Source organism: Tenrec ecaudatus, chromosome 4 (assembly GCF_050624435.1).
Source record: "Tenrec ecaudatus isolate mTenEca1 chromosome 4, mTenEca1.hap1, whole genome shotgun sequence".
Taxonomy (NCBI): Eukaryota; Metazoa; Chordata; class Mammalia; order Afrosoricida; family Tenrecidae; genus Tenrec; species Tenrec ecaudatus.
In genome coordinates this window covers 62253799-62279332 of record NC_134533.1, presented here as the reverse complement: position 1 = coordinate 62279332, position 25534 = coordinate 62253799, and the positions used below count along the sequence as shown (strand labels likewise).

Sequence of the window (25534 nt, the reverse complement as noted above, 5' to 3'; positions counted from 1 at the left end):
AAGAACTCCTGGGTCAAAAGGTACATGGAATGATAATTTTGAAAGATATTGTTATACTGCCCCCCTACAGTTATACCAATTTATACTTCTAACACACACACACACACACACACACACACACACACACACAAATTCTTGAGTCGATTCTGACTCGAAGTCACCCAGAGTAGAAGAACTGTCCCTTTGGGTTTCTGAGACTAAATCTTGATAAAAGCAGAAAATCTTATTTCCTTCCCGCAAGTGCCGGGTGGATTTGAGTTGCTGACCCTGCAGTTAGCATCCCAACGTCTCACCCCTTCTAGCAGCAATAAATGCAAGTGTATGTTTCTTATTTCTCTGTCAATTTGGTGTTTACTATGTGCTAAATTGTCAACCATTTTTTCTTGAACCCCACAGTTGACCTATAACTGCACTGAGATAAATGGCAGCATTTGCTTCCTTCATTTCCTGGGAACATCAATGCAAACCTACTTACCTTTGCAATGACTCCACTGTAAATGCTAAGATCTTCTAAGAGTGTATTTAGTAAACTGCCCTGTGTGTGTGTGTGTGTGTGTGTGTGTGCGTGTGCGCCCTGTAAAGTACCATTTCTCTATGCTAATTACAGCTGTAATCAGTCAGGCTGCCTTTGTTTAGGGACCAGAATAGTGGGAGCTTTCCTAGGAGACCGAGTCTCCTTTCCCAGACAGCTCCTCATTAAAACTCTCCTCTGATGTTCACAGAACAAGGATGCAGGCTGAGCGCCAGGGTGCCCTTCAGGCCAAGCTGTGGCTTTCCTTCCCAACAGCCAAGTCTCGTCATCTGTTTGCAAAGGCCCTGGCCAAAGCAAATCCGAGCTTTCCGGCGTTTCTTTAGGAACACGAGCAATTCTTTATCTCCCAGGGACTTCTTTCGCAGGCCACGAATCTCGAAGTTTAGGTTCCCCTTTTCTTATCTCATAGCTGGTGGGATTCCGCGGGGCTCTTCGCTGCCACCGATGCAATTTGACAGTTTGGTAAGTAATAGGACAGAGAAATGGAAAGTGAAACTGCCGAGGCAATCGGAGTCACTGAGACTTTCAGGTCAGGGAAAGCAAACAGAGAGGGATGCGGTCCCTGATTGTACAGAGAGGGAGAAAGGTGACGGAGGAGGTTCAAGATGCGATTCTGGCAGGTGGTGGGTGGGGTGGTTCTAAGTTATCCTTAGACTGGGGGTCATCCACTATTAATCCAGGTGAGGATGTAAATATCAATACAGACATTCTCTGAAATACTAGCATGATATACAACCCAGCCTAATACGTATACCATTGTCCAAGGACCAAGAAAACCTGACAATCACTGGAAAGCATTTTAGAAGTCAAAGAAAATAAAAACGTTCTATCTTTCTATTCAAGCAGGATGAAGTCATCCTTGGAGCACTGCCAAAACTCAGTGCCATTGAGTCGATGCTGACTCGGAGCAACATTATAGGACAGGGTAGAACTGCCCCTGTGAGTTTCTGAGACTGCGACTCTTTATGGGGGTAGTAAGCCTCATCTTTCTCCCTGAAACACTACAACCAGCTTGAAGTAGCTATGAAGGGACCAGAAAAGGTTTACAGACAGGCTACTAATATGATGAAGGGGTGTAGGTTTCTTTATGAGAGTTACTCAGTCTAAAATGGGAAAGTATAGAAGGATACATACTTCTAAATCTATAAAATGAAAGGGGCAGGTTTTAGCATTCCGGAGCTTGGTGGCATCTCTGAGTGGGGCAATCAGCTAGGGGCTGACCTAGGCAGCATCTCACTGTCCGTCGTCCTTGGGTAGGCTCGTACTATTTGAGACAGTTCAATCGTGGTCCGTTCTCCAGGTGATATGTATATGTAGGTCTTTATTTGCCTTTGCTACAAATAAACCCATGAATGTGGTGGAGCGTAGAGAGGACAGAGCTCTGAAACCTTTTTAGACATAGCCAAATACCTTGAGGGAATGAGTCGCTGGGACTGGGGGACACAAAAGTCAAATGGCACAGTCCACACAGGCTGTATTCTATACCCTACTTTGGTGAGGAGGGTCTGGGACCTTAAAAGATCTCGAGCAGTCATATAAGGTACAACTATTGGCCTCTCCTTGTCCAGAGGAAAGAAGAGTGATTAAAATCAAAGACACACAGAGACAATTAGTCCAAGAGACTAATGGACTCCTCACATGTCAGTATCCACAACCCTGAGACCAGAAGAAGTAGACAGTGCCCGGCTACCATTACCAATTCCTCTGAAAGGGATCCAATGAAAAGATCCTAGATAGAGTAGAAGAAAAATGTGGAACAACAATCAAAATCATAAAAAGGACAAGCTTATTGGTCAGACAGAGATTGGTGGAACCTCCAAGATTATGGCCTTTATTCACCATTCAGGTCTCCTCAAGTTTCAGCCACACAATAGACCCCTCTTTAAGGGGAACAATGACATTAGTTAAGTACACAAACCTTAGAATAATCAACCATTTAAGATCCAAAGGCCAGCACTGACCCAAGGAAAAAGTTCAGAAGGTTCAGAAAAGGAAGAGGCTGCAGAAACACAGGGACCAAGTGGGATAAATGAGGTCACATTGTGGGGGCTGAAACAGTCACGAAACAAAAGATGACCTGCTCTGTAAACTTTCACCCAATTCACAATAAGGAATTTAAAAATACATCAGTAAAAGACTAGCCTGTCCTAAGGAGGCAAAATGATAGCAAAGATGACCTCACAAGTTTCCTCCAGTCACATCTTTTTGTAACTCAGTACCCTTGATTCGATTTCGCTGGCTTCTATTATTAATCTTGAAAAAGGGCTCCATGTGTGCAAAGGGAGATATGTCGCAGGAAAACGGGGCTAAACATACATATTTCATTATTCACTAGCATAACTTAAACCTGCGAACTCATCTGGTGATAATAGATGCAAAACCTGTAAGCTCTAGGCACATCACTGAAGTTAATACCAGTGCATGATTACTAGAACTGTTACCATTTCTCTGAATTTTGAACAAAATACATGCTATTTAAGTAAAATGGTTTATCACCATAGCAACCATTTCTAGAGTCACACATTCAAATTGTAGGACTGCACAAGGTCCAAGTGACAGAACATTCCCATACACGTTTTCTGCTCCAGTTTGGCTTACAGTGAGTGGTCACCCACCTTCTTGCACATTCCTGTGGCTTTCAGAAGAACAATGGAAGGGGCAGGGAAAGAGAAATAGACTTTCTAGTGCCTACATGTCTTTGACAGGGCCACCTCAGGAAGAGGTGTGCCTGGTGTGGGATTAAAATACAATCTGATGTGCAAATTAGAGAAATATGCAGATATCTTCCTTTGCTTTGTAATTACAACATAATTACGTAACAAACCGTACCATGCAGAGAAGCCACGTGTAAAATATGATGTGTACACAGAGCTGTACAGCCAGCATCCCAGTAAGGAAGCAGAAGAGCTGCTCAGAAAATCACTCGTGCCAAACTCCAGTGAGCCTGCTCTCATCCGGGTACCACAATTGTTCTGATGGCTTTCAACATAAATTAGTTTAGACTTTAGAATTCTAAAGCTTCCTGTTAGTAAAATCAAAAGTAGGTAGCCCTGTGCCTACTTTGCATATTTCTCTAACTTGCCGATTGCATTTTCTCTAACTCCACACAAGGTCCAACTCCATCTACTTCGTAACTGAAATTTCATTGCGATGCTCTAATGTGTTGTGATGTATTTTGAAGAGTCATCCATGCACAGTAGTTCATTTCTTTTTATTCAATAATTTTTATTTTTCTCTTAGCTTTTCATCTTGCATGGCTTGTGTTTTCCTACAGCTAAAATAGGAATTTGTAGAGTTTTTCTAATAAACATAGTGAAGTTCTCATACACTGCACTCTCTGATTTTCTTGTCAGCCTGCTTCAAGGAAATTCATGTATTTAAGATGCTTCCTCCCTGTTTGGCCCATATCAAATGACTGTCCGATCCAAAGATCTGAGCTGATCCTACTAGAGAAAGGATAGTTGAACAGCCAAGACTACTGGGTAGCCCAAGAGAAGACCTTACATTGTGAGACCCCGAGTCTGGTGTGAGGGAGGACAGCTGGTCACTGGCCCCAGACCATTGCTCCTGCCCGCTACTCCCAACAAAGACAGTAAGAATACTGTCTCCTTCATGCTCAGCTTTAATCCTCAGAGTTTCGTTTGGTCTCCTATGGGCCAAAGTGGAAGTTCACATGGAATGTCAAAATCTCCACAAGCCTCCTGAGTTTTCTCTCGATGATGGAGATCGTCAATACTTCAACCCTGCACTGACTTTGTGAATCCAGGGGGCGCTCTACTCTTCCTGCAACCCACTCCCATTGCTTGGGACTGTCTGCAGCCCTTCAGTCCTTCTGTCAGCTTTGATCTCCTGATGGCCAGTCTCCAGGAATCGTTATTAATAACAGCAGTGAGGACAATTTCTTTGGTGCTTACATCAGTACCAAATTCAGTCTTCATGCCAACCCTTGCACGGTCCTGGGCAGCCACATTCCCCCCCCCCCCAATATTTCAACAATGGCCTGTGTGGCGTGACATGACTCATGATATCCACTGCAGTGTGACTTATCACAAGTCCAGCAAAGCAGAATTTGGCGGCAATTAGCCGCTGCTGCTCAGACCACTGGGAGTCATTGGTGGCATGCACTTTGAAAGCGTCTCCACGTTGCTGGATGCCAGGTTCCTTCTGAGGAATGAGCCCGCTGCTACTCTTTGACACACCTACCCAACAGGGATCATTTCCACCCTGTGGGGCAGCGGAAGCTGTCTCCGTGCCTCGTTTTTGGGTGAAAGTAATTTTGGTACCTTCTTCCTGCAGCGATGGGAAAACGCAACTGATGATTGTATTGGAAATCGCAGCTTTGCCGTCCAGGTGGTCCCTTCCAGCTGCAGGGGCTGCTGTCATCGGGTCCTTGGACGGCAGAAGCAATTTTCCTGGATTATTTACCAACTTGTAGACATCTTTGGTTTCCTCCTCAAAGAGCTTTTGACCAATGGCAGCACCTCAGAGGTGGCCAGGATCTAGAGTAGACTGAGGGCAGTGACCGTGCCCTGGGGAGAGGCTGGAACCTCGGCTCATTGATTTGTTATTGCTCAGTAGGAGTCTATTGTATGGATATACTGCATTGGCTTATTTATTTATTTATTCTTCCATGAATAGATATCTCTGTTGTTTAGATTTGGGACTGATACAAAGGGAGAAGGAGTAGGCTTTCTACTCCTGTAAAGAGTTATAATCTCAGAAACCCAGAGGGGCGGTTCTGCCCTGTCCTATATGGTCGCCGTGAGTCGGCACCGACCCGAAGGTGCTAAGTTAGGTTTGGGTATATAACACCTACTGCTAAAACCATTTACACAAGTCTTTTTTTGTTTGTTTGTTTTTTTTACTATGAATTAGGTGGGTGTTTACATTTCAGATCACTTTTGTATTCAACAACAAACTAATGATCAAACCTCCAAGAGCTTGCCCTGTCCACTTTTCTTCCTCTTCTCCCTCAGGCAGAATACGGTTGTCCTTTCATCCACCTGCCTCCCTGTCTGCCCTCGAGCTCTGCCTTTCCTGCCCTTCCTTTCCCTCGTGCCCTTTGTAACTGTCAAAGTCTGTGTGTTTCTGTATAAAACCCTTTTATAATAACGATCTCATACAATATTTGTCCGTCTATGACTGACTAACTTCATGCAGCATAATGATCTCCAACTCTATCCGTGCCATGGGGTGTTTCCCTGCCTCACTATCCTTCTGTCGCGATGCCCAGCATTCCATGGTGTGGACGTGCCCGCGTTTACTGATCCACTGTTCCAATGACCACTGCAGAAAGAAAGCCAAGGACACAAAGGGAAAAGCCAATAACTAGTTCTAGCTCTGGTTTTCGATTGCTCCAACTTCTTTGGCGTATTCCAGCAAAGACTTGCTGTGTCCGATGGTTTTCACCTTCCCGGTTCTCTGAGGGGGGCTATGCAGCGTTCCACAGTGGCCGTCCACTTTTACACCCCATCAGCAATGTGTGCGGGGCCCACGTTCTGCACCGATTCCAGCACTTGTCACTTCTGTCGCTGCTCATTCAAACGTGGCTATCAGTGTCATGTGAGGTGGTATCTCATTCTCGTTTGGATTTGCAGCTCGTGTGGTGGCTGCCTGGTTGTCTACTTTGTTGAAGTATTTGTTCGTGTCCTCTGCTCTTTTTAAAACTGCATTATCCACCTGCTTCTTGTTGAGGCAATGCAATTTTCTATAGATTTCAAAGATTAGAACCTCGTCCAACGTACCGTTTTCCCTTGTCTGATGTGCTAATTCCCGCCCTCTCCCAATTGGTAAGCGCTCTTATTGGTCTTTGAATGCACATATCTGTCTTATTTTTAAGAGGTCCTAATCATTTATTTGAGCCCTGGTGTGAGTGGTTATGGTAGTTCTGAGTTGGGCTGAAATTCACAAGGTCAGCAGTTCAAAGCCACCAGCTTTTCCTCAGGAGGAAGATGGGGCTTTTTACTCTCATGAATAGTCACAGTCTCAGAAACTCACAGGGGCAGTCCTACCCTCTCCTACAGGGTCTCCCTGTCTCAGCATGGACGCATGGCCGTGAGTTTGCTTTGGTTTGAAATCATCCATTTCGTCGTCTGCTGTGTGCTTACTGCTATGACTGTTAGTTTATACCATCTATTAGGGTCCTTAAGTTTGTCCCTATTTCCTCATCGATGATCTTTACAATTCTAGAGCTTACATTTAGGTCTCTACTCCATCATGAGTTTGTTTTTAATGTATGAATTGAGACATAGATCCTGTTTCATTCTCTTGAATGCGGAAACCCACTTTGTCACAACCATTTGTTGAAGAGACTATCTTTTCTCCATTTAATGTATTTTAGCTCTTTATCAAAAATCAGTTGTCTGCAAGTGGATGGATTTATTTCTAGGTTACTGTAGCTGAATGGTTTTGAGACCTGGAGGTAAGAAGCTTTGTTGTTTTTTTAAATATAGCTTTGCTTATCCTGGGTCTCTTTCTTCTCCACATAATGTTGGTGATTCGTTTTTCCATTTCTTTAAAGAATGATGCGGGATCGGGGCTAGAATGACATTAGTTCGATAATCAGGGAAAAATTATTTAAAAATTGACACAAAATAAAGACACTGAGCTGCGGTTGTTGTAGGTGCCATACACACAGTGACCCCGTGTGTACCAGAAGGAAGCATGCACGGTCCTGCGCATCCTCACGACTGGTCCTGCGCCTGAGCTCATTAATGCAGCCACCGTGTCAATCCACTGCAGTGGAGTGAAATTTCCTAATGTGGCTCTTCTACCCAAGTAAATGATTGGGTGGGACTATGCACACAGGGTGTGTGTAACACTAATGGGGAGGACTGGTCCATTTTTGCTACCCTCTCCTGCAAAACAGGGGAGCCATCTTTGAAGCAGTGAGAGAAGATAAAACCCCTGAGGACCTTGGAAGCGCAAGTTCAAGACCACTGTCTGAAGTGGGAGGCCACCGAGACCAGATGCATCACAGCAAGTGACATAGAGACTCAGAGGAGGAGTGCCCTGCTCCTCTGTCTGAGATGCTGGAACTGTGCAGAGCGACAGGCAGTCTGGCTTCCTGGCCCATGGAGGCTACAGGCCAGGGGACTGTGTGGGGAGAGACTAGGAAATGGAAAGAGAGACTTGGCTGCTGGCTGGGGAGACCAACAGTTGTATCCTTACCTATGACTGTATCTTTACTGGTCGCTGATCCTGATTTGTGGTAACCTATTGAATTTCCTGATAAACCTCTTTAATCCCAAGTATTGTCTGTGAGTTCTGTATGACCATTGCAACAAATTATCCAACCCATCATAGATGCAGGATGGCTGGTGTCAATGCAGGTAACAAGGATGGAGAGTGGAGGCAGGTCTGACTCCTATTTCGTGGCAGTAGGGAGGCCGGAGGAGGTCAGGCATGTCCTCCTCCATTGCTGTTCATTGCAGATGAACACACTTTCAGATGATAAACGAGAGAGAGAGAGAATTTATCATCAACTGCTCCCAGCATTTCCAAGCCTGTAAACCTTTACAGGAGCAGACAGCCTCGCCTTTCTCTCACAGAGCGGCTGTTAACAGCCCATCAACTCTCTTTTAAAGGACCACCATGTTGCTCATGGCGGCCTATGAACTCAAAATATCAACTTGTACGACAAACAACATTCTCTGGAAGAATAGGTCAAGATTCACAGTAGCATCCTTCACTATGTGTGCATGTACTGGCGATTAATACAGCTGTTGTGTTTGGGAGGTCTTTCAGATCACACTGCGGCTGATGATATGCTGGGAGGCATCGCATGACTCAGCAGATGGTCACACTCTTGGCTGTGATGGATTGTATTAGAAGGATACAAACACAACCAGCAAAGAGAGGAGGCGCTTGGGGAGAAGACCGGGAAACCAAGGGCAAGCATCTGAAGCGCCTGTGCACTGGAGGCACACAGAACGTGCTTACTGCCCTCACGATGAGTTGTGACACAATGTTGAAAAGGTTGGGGGGTGATTCAGCAGGCAGCCTCTGCTTCTCATGTACCAAATGCCCAGAAGGAAAGCAGGGACTCAGCATACGCTCCACTGTCTGCACTAACAGGTTAGGCGCTGGGAGCCTCACATCGGTTACTGGCAGGTTGCTGTAGTGTGCTGTTGAGTTGAGTCTGACTCATCGTGGCCTGACAGACAACAAAACAAAGCACAACACTGCCCAGTCCTGCACCTTCTTAGAAACAATGTTCTCATCTACCAGTCAGGTGCCAACTTTGACAGCCTGGTTTGTAACGGAGAGACGATTTAGGCCTGCCAGGGACGGTGTGTTTTGTTGTACACAAGGTCACTACGAGCTGGAGCAGACTGCCCGGCACCTAACCACGACAGGATGTTTTCTGCAGAGCTCTCGAATGAACAGCGGTCAATCTCTCAGTGCCTGACAGTCACCTGCAGGTTGACCCTCCAACCATAAAATTATTTTTGTTGCTACTTCATCACTGTAATTTTGCTACTGTTATAAATTGGTCGACCCCTGTGAAAGGGTCTGACCCCCAAAGGAGTCGTGACCCACAGGTTGAGAACCGCTGCTCTAGAACAAGCCTGGGATCTTTCTGCATTCATGTCATCCTGGATGACTTCAGGTTGTCCTACCTCCATATTTTACTGATCGAGTTTGCGGCAGTTCCTGCTCATTGTGAGCTGTGCCACATTAGCAAAGGACGGACCTGGAAACGCTCCTCCATTAAGGATGATTCTCCTTCCAGGCAGCTGCTCTTCGCCGTTTGCATTTTGAATTCTTTCTAACACGAGGGGCTCATCTTCCAGTGCTGTATCAGGCAATATTCTGACACCTTTTCAGACTGTTTTCAGTGGCCATTCATTCTTGTCAGAAGTGATCCGTCAGGTCCTCCCTTCCTAGTCTATCTTAGTTTAGAAGCTTCGCTGAAATCTGTGCGCCATGGGTGGCCCTGCTGTTGAAATACTGGTGACACAGCTTCCAGCATCACAGCCACATACAAGCCACCACAGTGGAGCCAACTGACAGACAGGTAGGTGGCAGTTCTTTCGCACCTATGAAATATGTCTAAGACCCTAGAGCATCCCCCATGTAAGGTAGCTCTGAGTCAACAAGTGCTCTTAGGAGGACGGGCTTATTCTACACAAGACGGGCTTCGGCGTGCCTCTGCGCTCAGTAGGTAGCTGCAGACAAGTAATCTCAGCAGACATTTGTCTTAAGCTTGTGGGGCACCTTCAAAGAATGGTCACATCAAAACGGTGGGCTTCTAAGTGATCTTTTGGGCCAATTAACTTCAAGGCAGAAAGGTTAGCTCAGAAGTCTATAGAGACTATATTTTTAGAGGGGATCCTGACGGGGAAATCTTGATATCACGGGATGATCACAGAAGCCTTCTTATGAAGTTTTATGAAAACCGCATTGGTGAGGAAAAGGTCCGGAAAGGCAAGCTGAGAAAGTTTCTTCCATCAATATAAAGCACCTGCTCATTCTTCAAGGGGATCAGGAACTGTCCTGCTAGAATTTCATTGGGAACCCTTACCCATCACCCTTCAGCCCCAACTTGCCCTTTGAAAGCTTCTTTTCACTCCCTAAACTCAAACAGCGTTTCATAGACCCTCGATCAGCGCAGACTCTTGGGGAAGGACTAGAGAGAGAAACTGCCTTTAGAAGTGGATGCACTTAGATGGGAGCTATGTAGAAAAACAACGCTTCACATTTTTATATTGTTGTTTAATAAAGTTCTATTTATTCTGTAGCAATTTTGTCTAATTCTCAAATCTAATATTGATAGAACAACTGTACTAAAAACTAATATGTTACTATTATGAATATTAATTTCTGCATGAATCCTGGATGACCGCAGGAGTAATCGTCAGTCCTTTATCTCGTTATCACTTCAGATTTTTATTCTCCACCGTATGCTGCCAACAGAGATTTAAGAGAACAGAAAGAAGTAATATGTCCCTTTGGACATGTTTTCAGGGAAGACCAGTCTCTGGGAAAGCACATCACTGCTTGCTAAAGACGGACAGTGACAAAGAGGAAGGCCGTCGACAAGGTGGGTTTACACAGTGGCTGCAAAAATGGGCTCCAACACACCAATTATGGGGGTGGTCCAAGCCCGGGCAGTGTATTTTGTGCAAAGGGTCACTGAGTTAGGGCTAATTTCATGGCACCTAATAATGACAACGCTTAGAAGGGACATGGCTCTGTAGCTTTCTAACCTTGTGGTGTTTCATCTTATTTTGGTATCAATATTATGTTTGTTTCATAAAATGGATTAGAGAATATTCCTTCCTTCTCTATATTTTTAAAGAGGTTGAAGAGGATCGGGGGTATGTTTTTTCTCTAAATGTTTGGTAGAATCTCTCCTTGAAGCCACCTGGCCCAAGACTTTTTTATTGACAAGAGGTTTTTGACCACGGATGTGATGGATGCACTTGTTAAGGGTCTGCTGAGACTTTCTAGTTGCTCGTGAGTCAATTTGGACACATTGTAGCTTTCCAAGAATTTGTCCATTACATCTCGGTTTTCCTTTACTACCAGGTTGATCATAATGTCTCCTCTTTAGTTTCTTATTTTGATTATATTTGTTTCTCTTTTTGTTCTTTTCAGCTGAGATAAAGGTTTATTAATTCTGTTAATTTGTCAAAGAACCGTTTCTGGTCTTGTTGATTCTCTAAACTGTCTTTCCGACTTCTGCTCTGATCTTTATAATTTCCTTTTTTTGTTGATTTCAGTCTAGTATCCACTTTCACTTCTCGTTCTTCTAGTTACAGAAGCAGGTGATTGACTTGAGCTCTCTTTTTTTCTTTTTCATGTAGGCATTTAATGTTAAAAGTTTCCTGCTGAGCGCTGTCTTTGCTGGGGCACATAAGCTCTGGTGCATTATGTTTTCATTTTCATGTGATTCTAAGAAATGTGACTCCTTTTTTATTTCTTCTTTGGTATACTGGTAGTTTACTAATAAGTTTGTGTATTTTACAAGTTTTTCCTGTTATTTATTTCTGACCTCAACCTGATGTCAGAGAAAATCCTTTGTATAAATTCAATCTTCTAACATTTATTAAGACTAGTTTTGTGACCTGCATGTGGTCTATATTGGAGAATAATCCGTGTGCACTGGAGTAGGATGCACACTGTTCTGTGGCTGGGTGGAGTGTTTCCTAGTTCTCTCTTGGGTCCAGTTGACTTAGAGTGTCATTCAGGTGTTCTGTTTCCTTGTTTATCTTCTTTCTAGATGTTCTGTTCAATATTGAAAATGGTATGTCTCTAATTATTATAGCAATGCCATCTATTTCTCCCTTCAATTTTATCATCATTAGTTTTGTTCAGTATTTTTAGGGGTTCTGATATTGAGTATATATGTTGATGATTTAATATTCTGGAATAATTAAGTCCTTATCCCTATATATGCCCATCTTTAACTCTTCCTTTTTTTCTTTTTAAAAAGTTTTTATTTTCTAAAATAATTTCCCTGTGGTATTTCTAATATTAATTATTTGTATTTCTGCACATTTTTCTTTTTGAAAATTTAATATCTATATCATATCATTCCATAGTTCAATCACATCAAGGAGAATTGTACAATTGCTTCCATGATCAGTTTCTAAGCATTGGTTTTTTTACATGGGCTCCTTGACCTCATCTTCCCTTCACAACCCACCTCCCCCACTACCCCTTCACTTCCCTCCTAAACCCTTATTCTACTTGGTGCCTTTAGAGGTTCAATCAGTCTGGGTTTCACATATCAAAAAACTAAAAAACAACTTCCAGACGGTGACCTCCAGCAGTATGACACCTCTGAGATGTACCTTAACACAAACGTCTAACTCTTCTGAGGAGCCCTGGCGGCACTGTTAGGTCAGCACTGGACTGATGACGGAACACACCAGCTGCGCTGTGTGAGAAAGATGGGCTCTTTATTCCCATAGGGATTTACAGTCTAGGACACATTATACAAGATCATCGTGAGTTTGAATTGATTTAGCGGCAGATGCTAGCTCTTCTAACAATTTTTGTCCCAAGTTCTACTTTAATCTGTGTAAAGATGGCATGGGGGTGGCATTAACTCCACAAGGAGGAGGAGAATCAAAATCAACAGCCCAAAGCTGCCTCCTAGGAGGTGACTTCAGATATGTTTTCACTTTCAAGCTTTTTAACCATTCTTATACCAATCATCCCTCCCATGGCGCTCTACTTCTCTGCTGGGTCTGATCTTTCATGGCAATGGCCACACAGACAACATTCCTGATGGTAAAGCTTACTAGGAAACCGGTTACAATTCAGGATCAAAAACGGCTCCCGATAAATTGACCACCTCTATCCAACTGCACCTGCCAACAAATACCTCTTTGGCCCTTGGCCTCTTGGCCATGTAGTCCCTTGGTTCCCTGTCCTGTACAGACAAGAATTTCAAAACCCTTTTAGTTCCACCAATCGAGTGCCCAAAGGCACCCTAGTCCACCAGGAAGCCTCGTCCTGAGGACAGTCAGCTCTAACTCTGTGGGTTGGCAAATTTAGCTCCCAGCTAAGTGCCCAGAATCATGTGACTCTGCCAACAAAGCTTCCGCTCAGCCTTCTCACTATGTGAGCCAAGAAGCCCACCACCCGGCTTCTTGCCAGTCTCCTGGCTCTGCCTCCTCTGTTGCCACCATTTTTCTGTTGTTGCCTCTTGCTGCCCCCAATGTCAAAGCTGCCCCCTGGATCCAGGCGGATTAGCATGAAGATCTCAGATCTACTTTGGACCCCTCTTTGTGATGGTAGTAAAATCCTCCTTTTACCTCTAATGGCTCATTTAAACCTACAAAGATGGCAAAATTGACCAATTCCCACATTAGGGTTCTATAGATCTCATTTGCATGGTCTCACCCCTAAAAGGGTACCATGCCCATTATTTACATTATTAGCAAGCTTCCCTTGGTGGGCCATAAGTACCTGTCATTTGGTGGTAGTTACAAAGAGCCCAGCTAAAAGTGTTATGTGTAGCAATCCACAGCACTGCAGTCTGGTATTGAGACTGTCAATCTAGCTCTCTTTTGGTTAGCATTTGCATGGAATGTTTTTACTGTCCTTTAACTTTCAATCTATTTGTGTCCTTGGATATATGGCTTACTCATAGCGTAAAGTTGGATCATGTTTCCTTATCTATTCTGCCACTCTATGCATACTGGTTGGCAGATTTAGTCCATATACATTTACTGTAATTACTGATAAAAAGTGACTTCTTTCTTCCATTTTTTGTGGGTCTTAAGCCCTCTTGTTTCGGTCCTTTATACTGCTTCCTTAGGTGTTGTTGATTTATTGTAGTGAGCTTTGTTCTCTCCGAATATATGTCAACTTGGCTAGGCTACGGTATTACATAATTCTCTTCCATTTGTGATCTGATCTAATTATCCAATGTATTATAAACCCTAGTTTATGTGATATTAATGAAGCAGGATTAATTATAACTATGTCAATGAGGCAGAATACAATTTACGGGATTAGGCTGTATCTTGTTTCAATCTCGTTTGAGCTATAAAAGACATTAAATGAGTGCTTAGAGACCCAAACAGATCTGCTACTACCAAGAACAAAGATCTAAAGCTGGAATGTGTCCTTTAGACCCAAAGTCCCTGTATTGGGAACACCTGAGAACACTCAGAAACGGAAAGAAAGCCTGCTCTTGAAGTTGGCACTCCAAGTTTAGGCTTCTAGTCTTCTGAACTGTGAGAAAATAAAGTTACGTTGTTAAAGCTATCCACTTATGGTATTTCTGTTATAGTAGTACTAGATAGCCGAAATAGAGCCATTTGAGTTGTCTTTGTTTTGTTTTTTAGATATATTCTTAGTGGTTACCATGAATATTACATCTAGCAGCTTAATTGATGTTTATAGGGTAAATTGATACCAATTATGTTCAGTAACAAAAGAAATTCTATATAACACTTCCTCCTTTTTTGCTATAAATTAATCTTTATATTTCATATACCCCATAACAAAATTTTATCCTTGTTTATAGATTTATAATTAAAATGCATAAAGAGCAAAAATATTATAACTATCAAACATGAATACCTTAATACTAGCTCTTATACATGTCCATGCAATTCTCTTTATTAGGGATCTTATTTTTTTGTGTACAGCTTTGAATTAATTTCTGAATTAATTTCCATTCTTTCTCTTCCATTGCAGAACACCCATTAGTATTTTTTGTAGGATCAAAACGATGGATATGAACTCTCTCAGCTTCTCTTTGTCTGGGAATTTATAAATTTCACTATCACTCTTGAAGTCAGTTTTGCTGGGTATAGTATTTTGGTTAATAATTTTGTTTTTTCTTTCAGAACTTTCAATAGATCATTCCATTCCCTTTTAGCCTCTGAATTTTTAGAAGTGAAATCAGCACTTAATCCTATTGATGGATCTTTGTATGTCGCTGTTTGCTTCCCTCTCACTGTTTTCAAGTTCCTCTCTTTACCCTTCCTTTCTGAGAGCTTGACTATGATATATCTTGGTGTAGATCTCTTTGGGTTCATATTGACTTAGGTGTTCTTTAATATTCTTGGATTTGCTGATTTATGCCCTTCATCTAGCTCGGAAATGTTTGTGTCATTCTTTCTTCAAGTATTTTGGGCTCCTACTTCTAGAATCCTCATGATGTATTGATATATATATTAGGTTTCTTGCTGTTGTCCCATAATTCCATCATCTGTGATCATCAAAGCTTAAGCGTTAAGCCTCCTTTCTTGTTGCTCCTCTTCAGCCTCTGTAATTTCAATGATCTTAGCCTATAATTTAACTGATTTTTTCCTTCTGCTTGAATGAATGTTGACTAAACGCTCTCACCATGTTTCTCATTTTAGTTACTGTTCCTTTCAGTTGCAACATTTCTATTTGGCTTTGTTTCTTTTCTTTCTTTCTTTCTTTCTTTTTTTTTAGCCTTCTTTCAAGATGTCTGTCTGCTCCCTGGCACAAAGAAGCCTCAGTCAGTTGTCATCAATATCAGTAATGTCAAGCAGAGAGACCCAAAATGACCTCTAGAGAGGTCTGGCCTGTTTATTAGAGGCCTGCGATATGGGAAGCAGAAAGGAAGGTGAAGTATTGACTACGTGAGCAGATTCCACTGCAGGGGCTCAGCATTATGGCTGATAGTAACTGAGTGGGGGAGGTGCTGGCAGGCTTTGATGGGTCCCTGGGGAGGTTTTCCTTATTAATTTTGGAGCACAAGCTTGGGGTCTTATCTCATTATGAAGCTAGGAGGTGTAGTGGTTAGGGAGCCCCGGGAGCACAGTAGTTATAAGGTGGGTTGCTAGCTGTAAAGTTAGCCGCTGTAAATCACCAGTTGCTCTGGTGGAGGAAAAATGGGACTCTCTACTCCTGAAAAGAGTTATACAGTCTGAGAAACTCACGGGGGCAATTCTACTTTGTCTGAAGGGTCACTATGAGTTGGTACCAACTCAATGGCAGTAAGTTTTTGTTTTGGTTTGGATTTTGGTAGCCCATATATCTGGGGAAGGGGCAGAGATGATGAGAGACTTAATTTTCCTATAGTGTGATTCATTGCTGATTCTTCTGTCTGCAGTCCCCCAGTGTGGAGTCTCTCAAGGCTGACAACCATTTCCTTATCGTATTTCTCCTGGTTTTTGTGGTGGAGGGTGAGGGACAATGGTCCGCTTATGCCACCATCTTCCTAGAATTCTTCCAGAATAAATTCAACTTTAAGAACAAATTCAACTTTAGTATAATGAAAGCTACTTATCATGAAAAAGCTTAATATACTAAGTGCATGAGAAGTAATTTTTTCTTTCTGCTGCTCATCTGAAAGAACAACAATGTTGAGGGAAATTTTTCAAATAAAGTTGTGGTAATACTTTCTTTTGTAAGAATTTATTAATTAAGACATTATAAAGGTATTCTTTCTAATATTTAACCCTGGGAGAGTTCCTTAGAGGACATCTAAAGCAAACTATTATTTCATTTTCAGAAATTCCTGCTATAGCGTTTATAACAAATAGCTTTCCAAAATTTTCCTGAACATGTTCAGTGATCAGAGGTGGGGGTTACTATCCATGACCCAGCTGGTTGGTTGTGATTGCAGAAAAAGTACTCCATATGGTGAGTAGAAGTCTAGATTCTTATATAGATTGCTTCAGCCACGAGTAACCCAAATTCCATTTTTCCGTTCTCTAGTTGGAAGTAACAGAATAGCCTGGCAAGCTGTATTGGTTTCCTAGGGTTGTCATAACAAGATACCACAGACTAGAACGCTTATACAAACAGAAATTTACTGTCTCAAATTTCTGGAGACGAGAAATTCAAGTCAGTGTGTCATTTTCTCTCTCTCTCTCTCTCTCTCTCTCAAGTCTCTGGAGGAATATCCCTTCTTGTGGCATCCAGCTTTTGTATTTTCACCTGGCCCCTCTTTCTTTGTCAGTCTCTTCTGTCAGTTTATAAAGGCAGCATTCAGATCAGATTAGAACTTACATCATTAAAGTAGGACCTCAGGTTAACTAATGAAATCTTTGGAGACCCTCTTTCCAAACAAGGTCACATTCACAGGTACCAGAGTTAGGGCTCTGATACATCTCTGTGGAGGACACAATTCAATTCATAACACAAATCATATCGCTGTGACTGAGTGAGAGGTGACGGTGACTTTCCCCACTGGAGAACGAAGATGGAGGACAGCACCGGTCTAAGACTCTGGTTCACAAGGATAGTTTACAGCAGGTTCAGCGGGAAACACAGAAATAAAGCTGAGGCTATGAAAGAAAACATAAGTGTTACGTGTGTGTATAAGTGTGAATATGTGTACGGAGACATATATGTATGTATGTTTATGCCTATACATGAATGTGTCTTTTTGACAGTTTTGGAAACTCCCACGTATATTGTGTGGACATATGTATGTATATATGCCTGTATGTATATGTATGAAATACAAAGTCAGCTAATAGAAAAAAAATTCACACTATGTTCAATAAACAAATGGGAACATGCGTTTTCAGGATGTTATTTTTAGAAAGAGTATGAAATAGTCATAGCTGCTAAATACTTAAAAATTATTAACTAGAGAGGTTATGGTAACAGTGTACTTATTTTTAAAATCTGAATCAGTAAGTGTTAAACTGGTGATCAAGATATTTGTTATCAAGTAAATGAAGAAATTCTTAGTACATGAAAATTGGCAATAGCTCACTCTACCATGTCCCTTTCAGTAGCTCTACACCTTCTTGGGTTTGCTTAGGGTTTATTCTGCCAGCCCCTCCCCCTGCAGTCACTCTTCCCAAGAATTCTGAGTGGCCCCCAGGGGAGTACAGCCCCTAGGGAAAAATGCTCAGTTAGTAAAGAAGACATATCCATGCCACTAGACTTAAGACTAGAAGATATATACAGAAAAAACTTCTACAAACATAGAAAAATAAAACACAAGTTTGCGGTAAAGATTCAATTAATCGACCATAATCTAGAATTAATAAAAAGTTTAGTAAATTCTATTGATCAAAAAGTATAATATGTATTCATATCTAATAAAATAAAATGAGAAACCCATTTAAAGAATTTTCATCATGATAAATTTGGAAAATAGATAATATATTTTTATATGTAAAACTGTTTTAAGTCATATACATGGCCTGTTAAAATACAATAACTTAAATCATAAACCAATAAAATTTAATGGGGACTCAATCATCTTAAATCTATGCAAATCAATGGACAAACATTTTACGTCAGGATTTGGCAAACTACAGGTCAAATCTGGCATGTTACCTCTTTTTAAAATAGTTTGTTTTTATAAAACACAGCCACATTCATACATTTATTTGCCTATGACTGCTTTCATGTGATAGCAACAGAATTGAGTAGTTATGACAGAGACCATATGGCTAAAATATTTACTATCTGTTCTGTTAAACCCCTGGCTCTACAAAAATCACTGATTGGACAACATTCAGGCCATAGCTAACATGGTGGTCTACAAGGCAAGCAAGAACCTTACTCACTCCATAAATCAGGTCCCTTGCTAAAAATTAACACCAAAAAAAAGTCAGTTACAGTAAGTGTCCCAAGTGTTGTGGGGTTATTTTATGTTAGAGAAGTACAGCAATTGTTCCTGTGACTTGTTTTTGCTTATTACCCATACCTGTTTTTCCTTTTCTTCTTCAAATGAAGCGTCCCTGGAATTCAATGGCGGTGGGAAGGCTTTCAACTCTTCTTGAATAGAGCAACTGCTCCCCTTTTGATTCACTGGGTTTTCCTCGTCACTTTCTGGGTTATTCTTCCATTCCTTCATCATTTCTAGGACATTGATCGGTCTCGCTGAAGGAAGTCTATTGCCCTATTATTAACAAATGGATTGTGGGTGTTAAAACAGTTTGGATAACTGGAAGTATTCTTACATTTTTCAGTAATACATTATTCCAGATTTAGTCATAGTCACATGGAAAAATTATGATGCAGAACAAAAAGCAAAACTTCTGATATCCCTTGGACATACTTCCTGTGCTGACGTAACTCCTAACTCTTGAATACAAGGGCAATAAGATGCTCACATTTGAGGGCAATGGAAATATTCAGGATTGAAAGCACACTTGTACACAGCACACGCTACAGGACAATTCCTTGGGACCCAAGAGCGTAACCTCGTTCAAGTAGCTGTTCTGAGAAAGATGATTAAAAACAAAAACCCAAACCAAACTCACAGCCATCAAGTTGATTCCAATGCAGTCACCCTATAAGAAGAAATAAAACGGGCCCTGTGGGTTTTCAAAACTAACCTTTCACAGGAGTAGAAAGCCTCATCTTTCTCCCACAGTGCTAGCAGCTGGTGGTTTCAAACTGCTGACTTGGTGGTTAGTGGCCCAACTTGCAACCCACTACACCACCAGGATTCCTATGAGAGAGCCGTTACAGAGGCCAAAAGAATGAAAGGAGATGTCCAAATTCTAGTGGGTTTAGCTAAGGGTAAGTCTATATACCATCAACATGTATAAGTGAAAATCTGAATTCAGTTAATTAGTCAAACGCTGTGTCCAAGACATGTTTGACATGACTGGAAGATTTAGATGTAATGTGATGACTTAATTATAGCTGATTCAGTGAACTAACTGTTCTTTTCTATAAATTACTACACCGTGCCAAAATCAACTGCTTTATATTAACAATACTTTTGCCCAAAGGAAGACCCACAGAGTTTCCTAGACCGTAATCTTTATGAGAGCAGATCTCTAGTCTCCTGCAGAGCTGCTGGGTAAGTTGTGACCTTTCAGTTCTAGCTGCTGAGCATTCAACCATTGCACCACCTGGGCTCTTTCCTGCCTGAAGTAGTTTTGCTCCTAACTCAGACTGCTCGAAACAGTTTAGATCATGTGTAGATTCAGCTCGCACATCTAGGTATGGGCCCAGTTATGGAGTGATTGGAGTGGTTACAAGTTAATTTGTTTTGGACTGAAGTGATGATTGTTGGTGTGTTAGGATTCTCTAGAGAAACGAAACCAGGACACATGATTTTATAGATATAGATATATCCAAAATGAAGAAATAAACAGCTAATTAGTCGACAGGGCAGTATAGAGGGCTCAGTTCAAATAATACACTGGCAGTTTGTCAACTCACGAGAGCTGCTGGGTAAAAGTCAAGGAAGCAGACAGCTGAGTCTTCTGTAGACCAATACAGGCAGTCTAGTCACAGGCAGCAAACAGCAGGGTGAGTCACCAATGGTCAACCAGATGACACAGTCCAACAGTCCCCAGCTCAAGTGGTGTATACACCAGCAGTGTGGCAAAGCAGGCCTTGAAGATACCTCAAACTACAGCAACACGGTCCACTGGTTGGGTGTCCCACAGGGAGTGTAGGTCGCAAGTTGAGGCTGAGAACTAACTAAGGCACCCACACACTGGTCCGATCATCAGAGAGCAAGAAACAGACAAGATGAGGTTCACTGAGCCTTTTATCTCTTTGGCCTTCAATTAAACTGCGGCCTTATTAATCCCACATGTTTTTATTGGCCAGGTTGGCACAATAAACCTACCTATCACTGTTGGTAAAACAGACAACTACAAATTGGGGCACTTTAACAACTGAGTACACTGGAGGAATTTTAGAGTTTGATCTATTTGTGACTAAGGACACTCCAGAGCTTCAAATTACTGAATGTGGTTCTTCTAGCTAGAGTCTCTGTATCGCCCAGCAAACACCTTTTCCTGATGGGTCTGGGTAAGAGGTATGGTAGTGGTGGTGTGTGTTGGGGATGAGGAGTGGGGACTCTGACGGGATTCAGTTGTGAGTGCTTGTTAGCAGAATTCATTGTGCATGCCTGCATAGTTTCTGTGCATATAAAATTCCTCTTAGGAGCTAGAAGGGGAGACCTTATCAGTAAAAGCCAGTTGAGGGGGTCCTCTGGACCCTGAGATCCTTGTACAGCAGACCTCTTCAATCCAGAAGACTGCTGTAACAACATCAGAGGGGCACTCGCAGTATAGCTAGGAGCCAGAGCATGGAACTGAGTGGTGGACTTCCTAGCTGATGAAAGAAATGCTTTGGGGCAGGAGGCTGGTTTGTGGACACCGAATTCAGAGAGCTGGGTTCACTGACCCACAAAGCTGAAGGTACATGTCTTTGGGTTGAGGCTTAGAGTGGCATGTCCTTTGGGAATTTATTAGTAGGCTTTAAAGAACTTTGTCTTGATCTAATGCCCATATCCTGAGCATTTCTCACCTGCATTTTAACCTCTTAACTTCCTTCATCATGAATATTGTCGGTGCATTCTGTGTGGCTATTGCAATGAGTTCTTGAACTCTGTAGCTGAAAGAGTAGACAATGTTGTGTGTGAGAGAACAAGCAAACATTAAGTCTGCTGGTGGTAACTATTGGTGAATGAGGCTCATTGTGCAATTAATTCATGTAGCTCTTATACATTTCTGTTTCAAGAAAGTCCATTTTTTTCTGCCACCTTTCACAGTTCCTTACTTTTTGCACTCATTCGTCATCAACCCACTTACACTCCTAAAATGTCCTTGCCATGCCTTTCTGCCAACTCATTTTCTACATCATTTTCATCAAGGCCCAGTCTCAGTCATCTGTCAGGTAACCGTTATTCTCCAAGATGCTGTCCATTCAAATACAAAGCACACAGGGAGGCTCACAGACTGCAACCCTCGAAAAGCCAAAGTCCTCTAAATATGTATGAAATTATTTTCCATGTGGAAGAGTTGGTTTTGTGATTTTTTTCCTGGGAAATAACTTTTTGTTTATTTTTACTACATTTTAAGTTTGTTAGCACACAGTTGTTGGTAGTCTCTTATCTTTTAAATGTCGCCTTATCTGACTAGATTCCATTTTCCATATGTAATGTTTTTTTTTCTATTTGTTCCTAAGGAGTCCTAGCGGCATAGTAGTTACCCACTGGGCGAATTAATGCAAGGTCAGCAGGTGGAAACCACCGTCTGCTCCGAGGGAAAAAGAGGGGGGTTTACTCCCATAAAGAGTTGCGGTTTGAAAACTCATAGGGGCAATTCTACCCTGCCCTATAGGGTCACTATGTGTCAGCAGTGAGTCTGAGCTTTATTTGTTCTTTGATGAACTATGCAAAATAGTCGCCTATTTTTTGGTCTTTTTAAAGAACCAAAGTCAGGCTTCTCGTGCTCCTTTATTCCGTTGCACTGATTTTCATGATGACTGATGTGCCTTCCCTAGAATTTTATGTGGGTCTATTCTGCTGTGTTTTGCTTTTCCTGAAAATTTAAATGGATATTTGCTGTTACCTACTGTTAAGTCAGCTTCAAGTAACATGAATTCCTTGACTACTTTAAACCTTATTGTGATGTTGCTTTTCTTGGTCCAGCTGTGAGGTACTTTGCCTTCTTCATATCTAGATGTGATCCACATTTACAGCTGTTGTCTTTGTTCTTCATAAACAAATTCCTCAAGACCTCTTCACTTTCTGTAAACAAGGTTGTATTATCTGCATATCATAAATTGTGAATGCGTCTCCCCAGTCCTGTACAGAGTTGCTCATGTAGCCCATCACCTTGGATTTTTTGCTCAGCAGACTGACTAAGTGTGGTGAAAGGATATAACCTTTTCCCCCCCTGATCTGCTTGAATGCCTGCCTCTTGGTCTATGTACTGGTTCCACATGACCAGAATTAAGTGTTTTGGAATTCCTGTTATTTCACAATTTGGGGCGGGGGTAATATTTTTGTATGATCTACCCAATCCAATGTCTGTGTAATAAATAAAGCACAGGTAAATATCTTTCGGGTCAATAAATATGGTTGCCAAGATCCACTTGATATCAACAATGATGTTCCTCATTCTATGGCTTCTTCTGAATTGAGCTTGACTTTCTGTTGATATATTGCTGCAACTATTTTTAAATTATCTTCAGCAAAATTTCACTCGTGTGTGATATTAATAATACTGTTCAGTAGTTTGCACATGCTGTGGTATCACCTTTCCGTGGAATGCGCAGAGCTGTGGCTCTCTTCCAGTTGGTCTTCCGCGTTTGCTGGCAGACATGGAGTGAGCACTGCCAGTGCCGCATCCACTACTTGAACCACTTCCATTGGGATTTCATCAATTCCTGAAACCATGCTTCTGATCAATAACCTAAGTGCAGTTTGGATTGTCTTTCTTTGGTACCATCAGTTCTTGCTCACATGTTACCTTCTCATGAACTGACTGAAAATCAACTAATTCTTTTTGGTAAAGGGATCATGTATCTTTTCTAATCCACTTTGATGCTTCCTGCATTGTTCGATATTTTGCCTATAGAAGCTTTTACTCAGGGGAACATGGGATAGGGAGAGGTGGGGGGGGGTGTAAGGAAATGGTGTTAACAAACCCAGGGACAAGGGAACAACAAGAGATCCAAATTGATGGTGAGGTAGGTGTGGCAGGCCTGGTAGGGAATGATCAAGGGTAAGGTAACGAAGAGGTTTAGGTGAAACCCAGGTGGGGACGGAGCATATTAGTGGGACAGGTGGAAAGTCAAGGGAAATAGAGGAAAGAGCTAGGAGGCAAAGGGCATTTACAGAGGTCCAGATAAAGACATGCACATATGCAAATATATATATGAGGATGGGGAAATAAATCTATGTGCCTATATTTATAGGTTTAGTGTTAAGGTGGCGGAAGGACCTTGGGCCTCTACTCAAGCACTCCCTCAATGCATGAATACTTTCTTCTATTAAATTGGCATTCTATGATGCTCACCCTTCTGACACAACCGCTGAAGCCAAAGCGGGTGAACAAGCAAATGTGGCGAAGAAAACTGAAGGTTTCCGGCTATCAAAAGAGATAGTGTTTGGGGTCTTAAAGGCTTGGAGATAAACAAGCGGCCATCTAGCTCAGAAGCAACAAAGCCTACATGGAAGAACACACCAGCCTGTGTGATCACAAGGTTCCGAAGGCATCAGTTATCAGGCATCAAAGAACAAAAAATCATATCAGTGGGTGCACACTTCCATGATACGATCGCTGAGGACAAACGAGTGCATAAGCAAATGTGGCGAAGAAAGCTGATGGTGCCTGGCTATCAAAAGAGATAGTGTCTGGGGTCTTAAAGGCTTGAAGGTAAACAAGTGGCCATCTAGCTCAGAAAGAACAAAGCCCACATGGAAGAAGCACACCAGCCTGTGCGATCACGAGGTGTCAAAGGGATCAGGCATAAGGCACCATCAGAAAAAAAAATCTTTCCATAGTGAATGAAGGGGGAAGTGCAGAGTGGAGACCCAAAGCCCATTTGTCGGCCACTGAGATCCCCTTGCATAGGGGTCTAGGGGAGGAGATGAGTCAGTCGGGGTGTGATGTAGCACCGATGAAGAATACAGCTTTCCTCCAGTTCCTAAATGCTTCCCCCTCCCCACCCCCCACCAACTGTTATGATCCGAATTCTACCTTGCAAGTCTGGATAGAGCGGAGGATGTACACTGGTGCAGATAGGGGTTGGAGGCACAGGGAATCCAGGGCGGATGATATCTTCAGGACCAGGGGTGTGAGGGGCGATACTGGGAGGGTAGAGGGTGAGTGGGTTGGAGAGGGAACCGATTACAAGGATCTACATGTGACCTTCTCCCTGGGGGACGGACAACAGAAAAGGGGGTGAAGGGAGACGTTGGACAGGGCAAAATATGACAAAATAATAATTTGTAAATTATCAAGGGTTCATGAGGGAGGAGGGAGCGGGGAGGGAGGGGGAAAAAGAGGACCTGATGCAAAAGGCTTAAGTGGAGAGCAAATGCTTTAAAAATGGTGAGGGCTAAGAATGTACAGATGTTCTTTACACAATTGATGTATGGATTGTGATAAGAGTTGTATGAGTCCCTAATAAAATGTTGAAAGAAAGAAAGAACCTTTTACTACTGCAACTTGAGGCTTGAATTTTTTTCCCTTCAGTTCTTTCAGCTTGAGAAATGTTGAATGTGTTCTTCCTTTTTGATTTTTCAATATTAGGTCTTTGACATTAATGAAATCTAATAATACTTTACTTTCTCTTCTCCACCATCCTTTGGAACCTTCTGTCTAGCTCCATTATTTCATCATTGATTCTTTTCCTTTCAGTTATTCTACATTTATGAGTAGATTTCAGTGTCTTCTGACATCCACTTTGGTCTAATGATTCTTCCCAGTCTTTTTGAAGACCTTTACCTTTCTCCATGCATGAAGTCCTTGATATGATCACACAACTCATCTTATCTTGAGCCACTAATGTTCATTGCTTCAAATTTATTCTTGAGATAATCCCTAACTTCAGATGGGATAGACTCTTGTGAACTTGTTTATTGAGTGGCAACGTGAGCTTGCATATGAGGAACTGATGGTCTGTTCTGCAGTAAGCGCCTGGCCTTGCTATGATTAAAGAGATGGCATCTACAGATAAAGCATCTTCATTGTCTTTTTCCACATATGTAGTTTACTTGATTCCTATGTCTTCCATTTAGTGAAGTCCATGTGCATGGTCACAGCTAATGTTGTTGAAAAAAGGCATTTCAGTGAAAATGATGTTGGTCTTACAAAATTTTATCATGTA

The 25534-nt window shown here is 42.1% G+C and overlaps 1 protein-coding gene and 1 pseudogene across 1 annotated transcript in view; both read right to left on the bottom strand.

Moving 5' to 3' along the window:
• Positions 1–25534, bottom strand: part of STK33 (serine/threonine kinase 33) — a 227320-nt gene that overhangs the window by 2812 nt on the left and 198974 nt on the right. Inside the window, exon 13 of the mRNA XM_075548449.1 lies at positions 18648–18842. Within this exon, the coding sequence (XP_075404564.1) occupies positions 18648–18842 (195 nt within the window). The remainder of the gene's footprint in view (positions 1–18647; positions 18843–25534) is intronic.
• LOC142444278 (bifunctional phosphoribosylaminoimidazole carboxylase/phosphoribosylaminoimidazole succinocarboxamide synthetase pseudogene) lies at positions 3854–8681 on the bottom strand (annotated as a pseudogene).